Raw genomic sequence first — 10,535 nt, 5'->3', positions numbered from 1 at the left:
GTGTGACTTATTTATTTCACTTAGGAGTATATCTTCAATATGTATCCATTTTCCTATGAATGAATCTATTTTCTCGTTCTTTATGGCTGAGTAATATTCCATTTTATAGAAAAACCACAACTTCTTTATCCAGTTTCCAACAGATGGGCAAATAGGCTGTTTCCAAGATTTAGCTATTACAAACTGTGCTGCTATAAACATGGGTGCACATACTTCTCTGTGATATGATTCTTTTAGTTCTCTTGGAAAGATACCCAGCAGAGGGATGGCTGGGTCAAATGGAATCTCCAGCCCAAGCTCTTTGAGGCATCTCCATATTGATTTCCATAGTGGTTGCACTAGTCTGCACTCCACCAACAATGGAGAAGGGTTCCTTTCTCCCCACAACCCCGCCAACATTTGTTATTGTGTGATTTCTTGATAGCATCCATTCTTTGTGGGGTGAGGTGGAATTTCAGTGTTGTTTTCATCTGCATCTCTCGAATGACCAGTGATGTGGAACCTTTTAAAGCCAAGGAAAATAAAAAACTTTCAGCCTACTTGTTGTAGACAGTAGAAATAGAATTAATCTAATTAATCTAACCTAAGAAGAATTTTTAAAATTGATATAGTTCATTTGAGATTGGCACCAACTTTAAATGGATCCACAATCTCACTTTTGCTTTCTGTGCTATAGGAACTTTATAGCGGTAGCAGAGACTGCAATATTCTTGCCTGGGTACCATCCTTATACGAACCACTTCCTGAGGAAGATGAGGTAAATATTTGTACAAATGGTACAATAACTTCTAAACCATAAGGAACAAATGTTATTTATTTATTTATATGGGAGAGACTTTTAAAACATGTCTTGCTGTTTTCTGAGTGTAAAAATAATTTGCTATAGCACATTGGAAAAATCTAGGAAAATACCAAAAGAATATAAAACTTCTCAAGTTCAATTAATGAGCACATTTTATTTACTTCATTTTTGTTTTTTCCTAGCATATTTTTTGCCATAGTTAATATCATGGTTGGACACACAAATTGATAACCTACTTTCTTATTAACATTGTACAATAAACCTCTGTCATTAATCACTATTTACAAATATTTTAATGATACAGTGCTCTGTTGTTTATGTATTCCAACTGAAATATTAATTTCTTTCTGTTGATTATTATAAACAGAGTATTTGTTCATAAATTGTGCATATTTCTGATTTTTGATAGAGTCCTAGAAGTGAAATTATCTCTTGAATTATGTATGACATTTTTGACATTGTCAAATTTTACCAACTTGTAGCACTCTAACGGTATCTATCTGACAGCATGAATAAAGAGGAGTGGGTAAAGAAAAAATGAATAAGACACGATCTTGGGGCTTAGGTTTTTTTTGGTTTTTTGGTTTTTTGGTTTGTTTTTTGTTTTTCTTGGTACCAGGAATTGAACTCTGGTCCTTGAACTAGTGAGGCAGGCGGCAGAACCACTGAGCTAAATCCCTGGCCCCTCAAGTATTTTTTTTTTTTTTTAACTGTATGCCAAGCAGTAGTAACATTATCTGAAGGTGGTATCTCTTCTACCAAGGATTATTTTACTGAGCACTATTTATTAATCATCCCCATACATCTAAATTTCTAGGATATAAAAAGTATAATGTCTAAAGCAGTGTTTATATAACTTTAAAGTCAGAAATACAAATAATGTAGTTAGGAACACCTTAAGATAATCTTAACTCAAGTCAGTAAAAATTTTTAAAAAATCTTAAGTGGATGTGGAAGAAAGTTCTAAAAGAATTTTTATATGAGAAAGTAAGCAAAACAAATAGAAAGTAAAATAGAGATATAAAAAACAAAGTTGATCTTGATATTTAAGTCTTTGAGCTATAAAGCCTTTTCTTTTTAATACACTATTCGTATGCTTTAACTTTAAGAATGCAATCATTCTTGTACTAATATAAAGTAGTGCATGCTAAGGTTATTTTCATAAAAACCTTAGTTTGAAAGATTCTTAGGAATATAGGTAGAATACGTATGTGATCATGATGCAAATCTCAGTAGTGAAGCCTGTCTGCCCAAGAACCTATTCTTTATGTGTATGCTTATGGTTTCATCCATATTGAAAAATGCTTTGCCATGCGTGGTGACGCATGCCTGTAATCCCAGCACTCAGGAAGCTGAGGCAGGAGGATCGCTGTGAGTTCCGGGTCAGTATCACCTACATAGTGAGTTCTAGGTGAGTCTCAACTACATAGTGAGACCCTGTCTCAAAAAAAAAAAAAAAAAAATGTTTTCATCTCAACTGTCAAATAAATAACTACTGCAGTTTCCCAGGAAAGCAACATAGCATAATGCAAATGAAACATACACGTACATGTACATAAACCTGGGTTTGAATCCTGGTTCTGCCATTTATTACCCAGCTCTGCCAGTATTACCCTAGGACAAGTTTATGGTATTTCCACATATCAGAACTGTAAAAGCAAAAGTTGCTTATAGGTGCCCTTTCAAATTTACCTTCCCCAACAACCAAGATATAATCCCTTAGGAGAAGGAATTTAATTCTATCCAAGGAAACTGAACAATATTAGATTATAGGAGCAAGTTTTGTGGTCTTTGAGTATATGTTTCATTACTTCATTTTCAGGCTGTTTTATAATATCCTGAGGGTTCTGCCTTTTTCTCCTCTCACTTTCTAAGTAGCCATCCTCAAGTCCAGCTTGTCTGTAACATATAATCACTTTTTTCCTGCCTGAGACATGCAGGGCAAGTAGTTTAAATATGACTTCTCATCAAGAATCTTACTTTAGTTTTATGGTCACACAATGTACACCTGTTTTATTTACCACTAGGGTACAAGTATAGTCTCCTGCAGAAAACTGTGAGACTTTCCAAAAATGACCAGGCATAAATTTGCAAGTTACCAAGATATCCCAACAAATGTTCATTTTGATTTCATTCCTCCATTTAGACCTGGACTCTGTCCCCGCTGAATTCAAGTTTCTTCATCCCCCTTAACAGTCACAACTGTCAGTAGAATAGGCAACCTAGTGAGGTAGAAATGAGTAAGTTCAGGCAGAGCCTGGCTCTCTACTAGGAGGAAATATAGAAAAAACCAAAGTGGTAGGAGGTGGTTAAACTTTCTAGGGGGGGTCTCCAACAGTAATAAATGTACTAAATCAATCTACATCCTTTTTACTGTAGCTTTTTACCACAAATGTGATATTTTACTTGTGATTGTTTTAGCAACAAAATATATTTGTAATAGTGCTGTAATGTATTCATATCTTTGCTTTACTACTGTAAATAGCAAAATGTATATATAAAGACATTATAACTTTCATTTATTTGTGTTTCTTTATACTTCTTACCAAAAATAATTTATAATGAGATGTAGTTTTATTTCTCTGTTAAGTCTTCAAATGAAATAAAATGCTTAGTAGCTTATATATTGGGCTTCCATAGTGAAATTAGGAGTCCTGACCTTTCTGTGACTTACCTATCCAGGGACAATTTTGGTAGGCAAGGTAAGGCAGAATTAAAAGCTTCTAAAGATAATAAGGAAGGTGTCACCTAACCCCTCATACAATACACGCTCACTAAATAACCTAACTTAGTAGTTAAGTTGTCAATCCAAAAAGACAGGAAATTCAGAATACATTCAGATGAAAATAATAATAATAAGTGAACAGACTTGAATATACTATTCTTACATATACATGGACTACTGCTAGAAATTAGTGGGTAGTTACCTGGGGTTTGACCATAGTTTTGTATCTGGACATTTGGGAGCAGATATAATGGAATTTTGGTTGTACACCTAAATGAGGTCAGCCAACATTAGGTTTAGCAATGAACTCAATTTAACTCTATAAAGAATGACTATGTTAATATATTTCTATCTTTACTAGCTGATACTCAGGAAATTTACTGGAAAAAATAATTTTTCTACTGTTTTCACTGTTTGAATTAGAAGATTCTGAGTCTCATGTTCATCAAAAGGAAAATGAACGTGCTCAGATACACAGTAGAGGTTCCCCTTAACATATAATATTTCTATAAGTTATCAAAGGCAATACATCTAAGATAATTTAAAAATAGTTGTGATGCTGATTCATTATTGGAATTTGGATCTGAACAAACTGGCTAATATACAAGCTGCAAAATAAGAAGCAAATTTAACTTATATGCCCAGATACCTTTATGTAATGCCATTATATTTTAAGCCCTTTTAGTCCTTGCCGAAGAATAAGAAGACATTCATTCAGCTTTCCCAAACAAATGAATTGATTTTTAATTCACAGATAAATCAACTTCTATACATTAGTTACTTGTTACCTCTATTAGTTGTGGCTCTAAAGTTGTGAATATTCTGATACTTTCTTGTTGTTTTAAAACACTATCCAGTTCATGTTATCCTTCAGAGAAATTTCCCAGGAAAGTCTATGTCCTAATTATAAACTTGTTACCATTTGTGAAGTACTTTGCCAAAGAATAAAAATGTGCAAAGAAACCTCATGATTTAATAATCCCCTTTACTTTTTTTGGTGTAGAAATGGTACCACTCAGCTTAAAGAGCACCTATTTCTCACACATCAGTATTTGTTTATTTAAAGAAGTCAAGTCCATCCAACAGTGAAAAGTTGCCAGCATTAAGTTAAACATTTAGTTGCCCAGTGAGACTGTAGAGCCCAGCCAGTGTTCATCCTTTTCCAGTTAATTCCAGAAAATTATAGAAACACCCTGAGCAACAGCAGCATCATATGTATGTATGTATATATTTGTGAGGTGAATGCTTTGAAACAAATGCAAGTTATTTGGATAATGTCTGGTATATATGTTTCAAATGAAGTTATATTATCTTGTATATGTATTAGGGAGTATTTCTTACAATATCTAATAGCTATTCATAATGGCATATTCCATAACTATTATGAGCCTAAAATTATAATTATAATATCTTTCTTTTTCTTTTTCTTTTTTTAGACTAAAACCAAGTCACGGTTAAATCCAGTCTTTGAAGATGCCTGGAGCAGTGATGAGGAAGGATGACTGTCAGCCTTGAGGACCTTTGTGTTTCTAATGATGAAACTTTTTAAACAGCACTGGTTGTGTGTAGAGTTTTTGAACTATTTGTTCTATTCCTAAAAATTAAATTAGCCCTGAATTTGGGTGATATTTTTCACTGAAGTTTTAAAACGAGGTTAATATTTGTATGAAATCCTAAACAGACTTTGAGGCATTTATTTAATTAAAACTGGTCCCCTTGATCCTGCAGTGGCCAGGCAGCCCATTGCTACAGTAAAAGAACAGAAGTTGTAGTGTCTCCACTTGGGTCTTGAACAGATCATATGAATGTAGAAAACAGTCTGAGAGGATCACCAGCGCCCACTTCCTCCAGTAACTGGCTGCACCATTAACCTGCTCACCTCCACCTGCAAGGGTGATTTTATAAAGGATTATCACATAAAACAATGATAGTTAAAAAAGTAGCATTGAAAGTATTTGTCCTTTTTAATTTTCCTATTACATCGCTTTTTCTCAATTTTTATTTTTTATTAGTACATATTTGTAGTACATAATGATCATATTCCTTATGGGGAGTTGGTATATGTTCTGTATGTAATACATCTTAATTACTCCTCCATTGCTTAGTCCCCTTACCATTTGCAAAAGATCTCCCTACTTCCTTTTCTCTATCTTTACTACTTCTTTTTTTTGGTACCAAGTATTGAACTCGGGTCCACCGAACTGCTAAGCTAAATCCCCGGCTCTCTATCTTTACTTCTTATTCATGTATTCCATTTTATAATTGATTTCCTTTACCTGACCATTTTGTAGCTGCGTTTTGAACAGTTTTGGCTCAGTGTCTTCTATAATCCAAACAGTATATTGTGAGGAAGTCTTTAATTTGTGGAAAGTCCCATGTTTGCTTTATTTTAATGTCAGAAGGCAGTCTGTGTACTCATACTTGAACTCTTTTTCTGTGAAACTTTTTAACCAAGTCCTGCCTCATTAATGCATCCAAGCAGAAAATGTCTGACTTAAACATGAAATATCATCATAAAATTTCTTTTTTATTCTCTTCTTGTGTCAATCCATGAGTGATTTTTTTGAAGCTAATCCCCACTTCCCTTCATGAGCCTGGGAATTGAACCCAGGATAATCTAGGCAAGGACTCATCCACTGAGCTAAACCCACTATACAAACCCTGCCTATGTTCTGTCATTCTTTCCCCTGTTTAGGGCCAATGCATACTGTAGACTATAAACTACACTCATAATTACCTAGATGGTATATGTGGATGGTAGAGTTTTACTCAGTGTATTCCTGGTAGAGAAAATGGTGATTTTACTAGATATAAGATTCTTAAATTCTACTCCTTTCTTTTGTTAGTCTACAGATATTGCATCTATTTTTTTCTAGCTTCTGACTGCAAGCCAGTCATATTTTCCCCCTTTTGTTTCAAACTCATTCTTTATTGCTGGAAGTTTTCTCTTTTATAGTTTTTCAGCTTTGTCACAATTCTCTCTCCCCTTACTTTTCTTTCCCTCTTCCTTTTCCTTCTCCCCCTTCTCTTTTCCTTCATCCTTCCCCTTTCTTTCTCTTGGGACTTCTTATGAGCTCTTTCAGTCTAAGCCTCAAACCTATTATTGGCTTGGATTAGGGACATTTAATTTTTTAATTATTTTTCCTTATAATTGTCACCATCATCTTCTCTTTACTTTCCCTACCTCTCTTCTTTTCTTTCTTTCTTTTTGTCCTTCCTAATAATTGCAAATAAAGACTACTTTGTTCTCTCGGTCTTTTATCTTTTCCTTCCAGCTTGCCTTTTGTAGCATTATTATTATAGTGCCTAACATATAATAGGAGCTAAAATGAGCACTTGTTTTGTTGATTCTGTTGTAGAATTTGAGATGTTATACTTGGTCTTGAAGTTAACTTCTTCAGGCCTATAATCATCAGTGGAAACTTTAATTATGTCTTACTGTCATCTCCAACCTAAACACTTGGTTTTTGTTTCTTAAAAATAATTGCAGAAATAAATTGGAGAAATGTGGGAAACCTATAGAAGCTTCCACTTGAAACATTTTTAAGTTATTTATTCAGTTGCTGTTTATCCAAGATTATTCACAGTGGTTATCAAACAACCTGTTTTGAAGGCAGTAGTTGGTCATTGAAAAACTTGTCTCCATTGCCTTGTACAATTTATATACTTTGCTTCCATATTGTCTTGGCTAACATTGCCATATTTTAAGGTACACTTGTACCAATTATTTAGTTCATCTCAACTTCACCCTACTTATGACTAAAGCCATTCATGGCAACCTCTGAATTGCCTACTTTTTAAAAATATATAGGGCCACAAAAAATAAAATAAAAATTTTTAAAAAAGGGGCCAGGTATTTAGCTCAGTGGCTCCACACCTGCCATGCAAGTGCAAGATCCTGAGTTCAATCCCCTGTACCAAAAAAAAATAAAAATAAAAATACATAGAAATAATAAATGCACATAGAGTAAAACCTTGATTTGCAAGCATAATTTGTTCTGGAAACATGTTTGTAATCCAAAACACTTGCATATCAAAGCTAATTTCGCCATAAGAAATAATGGAAACTCAGATGATTCATTCCACAACCCAAAAATACTCAAAAATGATTACTGTAATATAATACAAAGCAATAAAGAAAATACAAAATATAAAGGAAAACAAATTACCCTTCCTTTTGAAAAATTGTGGCTAGTATGAAGGAGATGAGAGAGGAGAGTTAATGTATAGGTTGACTTTCACTATCACTAATGGAATCACTGATGTCTATTGGCTCAGTGGAATCTTTTCTTATGCAACTTTAACAAGGAACCTATCCAATGACACTTTTCGTCCTTTTAAAAAGTATTTCACGGATATGCGTCATTGCATTGTTAAACAGATTCATTACTCACATTGCTACAGCCTCATTCCGGTACTGCTTTTCTACAAAATTTTACCGTTTGGGCTGGGAATTTAGCCTACCGGAGTAAGGTAGTTCCGAAGCCTACCTCCCAAGCACAACGACCCAAGTTCGATCGATTCCCAGTACCACAAAATTTTACCGTTTTTGTTTTACACATCTGCCTAACCTCATTTAAAGTGAGGGATTCCTCTGCCATTTTCTCCTCATCTCTGCAGATGAGATCTCCACCATAACATCTTGTTATTTAGAAATAACCACCCACAATCCCACAGAGAGGAACCATTGGCTGAGTTGTGATCATGTGACATCCGCGTCACATAATACGGTATTTGTATTGCAAAATATGGCTGATTTATCAAATTAAAAATTTTTAGAAATGTTTGCTCATCTTACAGAGCACTCACATAACAATTTACTCACAATCCAAGGTTTTACTATATCTTATTGACATAACCCTAAACCTGTTAGGCAGCAAGCCTAAAAATAACATCAGAGATAAGCTTGACCTTCTTTTACACTTGCTACCTAGACTTTACAATTGATTAAGGAAACACCTTAAGAGAAAAAGTCTTACCTTCAGCTGAAGCATTTTTGTAGTGTGTACAGCTTATCTTTAAAAGTTTCATTTAAACTAGATTTTTAAAAGAACTTTATAGAGAAAGCTCTGGAGACAAATCCTTACATATTACCAGTTGTAATATAAAAATAACTTCAAAATAATGGCTCTTCAGTCGGACTCCATAGGTATACAGAGCCCACTATTAGTGAGATACTAGAAAATGAAAACTTTTAGCACTATTATTAAAAATTTGAATGAGACCGGTAGAAAAAGTTTGCATCAACAAAGTAATGCCAAATTTTTCTTTGAAGTTAAAGCACTGTTTCAAAATGGGAAGAAAAACCTCCAATTATATATTGAGGATATATAGTTCTAATTCAGAAATATTTATTGTTCAGTAATATACCTGGTTAGGTCCATAAAAATAAAAGTGTGCAAGATTTAAAAAGCTAAACATATTTGGTACATTATATAAATTTTATAGACAAATAGAGTGATTAATTTCCTTTCTTTTAACTTAATTTTTTCTATATTCAGAGACTACTGAGAGTGAAATAAGAAACTTTTGAGTATCCTTAAAGCAATAAACTTAGATCAATCCAAGCATATGAGAAATGGAATGGCAAAAAGCCTGCACATCTGAGCTTTTGCCTTTCACAAAATATAACAGAGAAAGCTAATTACAAGAAGGAGGACAATCACTTTGCTGTGTGTTATGATGACATTCTACACATCTAAAGAGTAAGTCTAGTGTTTGGGGTAGAGTTGTTTCTTCTGTTTTAGTTCTGAAAAGTAGTAGATTCCTGCTGAGGCAGGAGGATCGCCGTGAGTTCAAGACCAGCCTGGGCTACATAGTGAGTTCCAGGTCAGTCTCAACTACATAGTGAGACCTGTCAAAAAAAAAAAAAAAAAGGATTGGCTCAAGTGATTTGCGCAAATCACCTCTTTTAATCCTATGTGACAGGTGTTAGCAACAGCACTAAATTAGGGTCTGTAAAGACTTTCTTAGACAAAAACAAGCAGAAGCATGAGAGCTGAGCATGTGGCTCAGATCATTAACTCTCCAGCTTCTCTTCGCCTTGCAAGGATGGCTACATCCACTGTTGTGTCAATCTGTATAGTTTTTAAATGAATACTCTCTTCAAAGTTGCACTAAAATAAGGAAAACATTCCTCGTGGTTCTTTGAGAATTGAGTTAGTTTTATTATGACATTGTAATGTTTTCTTATACATGCAGAATGTTATCAGTTTCAGTATTATGGAAAAAGTTATTAGAAATAACTCAGTAATAATCACTATTGACATAAAGAATGATGATTATTTTTAAATTATAATGTTTTCATAAAGAAATAAAGGATAAATAAGGGGTTAGAAATCAGAAAACCAGGCTGGTTGTCAGAATGGCCAGGCCATCTAAGGCACTGTGTTCAGAAATCAGAAAACCTGAGGCTTGATCTTGAATTTACTACTAAGTAAATGTGAAACTCTATTTTTTAATGTTCTTTTTTTTTCATTGAGTTTATTGGTACTTTTTAGGTATACAGTTACATTCATCATTGGGATCTTGTACCTTTACATGACAGATCTTGGTTCTCGTTTTTTCCCCATACCCCAGCCCTCTCTTCACCCGCTCCCACTCCCCTATTTATAAAGACTTTATTTCCATTTTTTCCTTTTCTCATATTTTTTCTTTTCCCTTATTTCCTTTCCCCTACCCTTCCTACTTCCCCTACACCATTAGTCCTTTTCTTCCTATTTCCCATTATCAGTTATACAATTTGGATCTTACTTACACTTTTAGTTTTTCAAACCAGAGAAACTATTTGGTAATTGCGCATGTGTGTCTTATTTATTTCACTTAAGAGTATGGCCTCAATATGCATGCATTTCCCTATGAATGACTTTAGTTTCTCATTCTTTGTGGCTGAGTAGTACTCCATTTTATAGAAAAACCACATCTTTATCCAGTCTCCAATTGTTGGGCAATTGGGCTGTTTCCAAGTTTTAGCTATTACAAGCTGTGCCACTATAAACGTGTAAGCAT

The 10,535-nt window shown here is 34.0% G+C and overlaps 1 protein-coding gene across 2 annotated transcripts in view; it reads left to right on the top strand.

Annotated features, from left to right (window-relative positions):
* Ercc8 (ERCC excision repair 8, CSA ubiquitin ligase complex subunit) overlaps positions 1-5,547 on the top strand; it is a 71,669-nt gene extending 66,122 nt beyond the window's left edge. For both annotated transcript variants that reach the window (XM_010626932.2, XM_010626931.2), the window contains exons 11-12: positions 677-757; positions 4,964-5,547. In XM_010626932.2, coding sequence (XP_010625234.1) covers positions 677-757; positions 4,964-5,029 — 147 coding nt within the window. In that variant the 3' untranslated portion in view covers positions 5,030-5,547. The remainder of the gene's footprint in view (positions 1-676; positions 758-4,963) is intronic.
* Positions 5,548-10,535: the final 4,988 nt, after the last annotated feature.

This window comes from Fukomys damarensis, unplaced genomic scaffold (assembly GCF_012274545.1).
Source record: "Fukomys damarensis isolate Sample0158 unplaced genomic scaffold, DMR_v1.0_HiC HiC_scaffold_1, whole genome shotgun sequence".
NCBI lineage: Eukaryota > Metazoa > Chordata > Mammalia > Rodentia > Bathyergidae > Fukomys > Fukomys damarensis.
The sequence above is the reverse complement of the archived record's forward strand: the minus strand, read 5'-3'. Positions and strand labels throughout refer to the sequence as shown.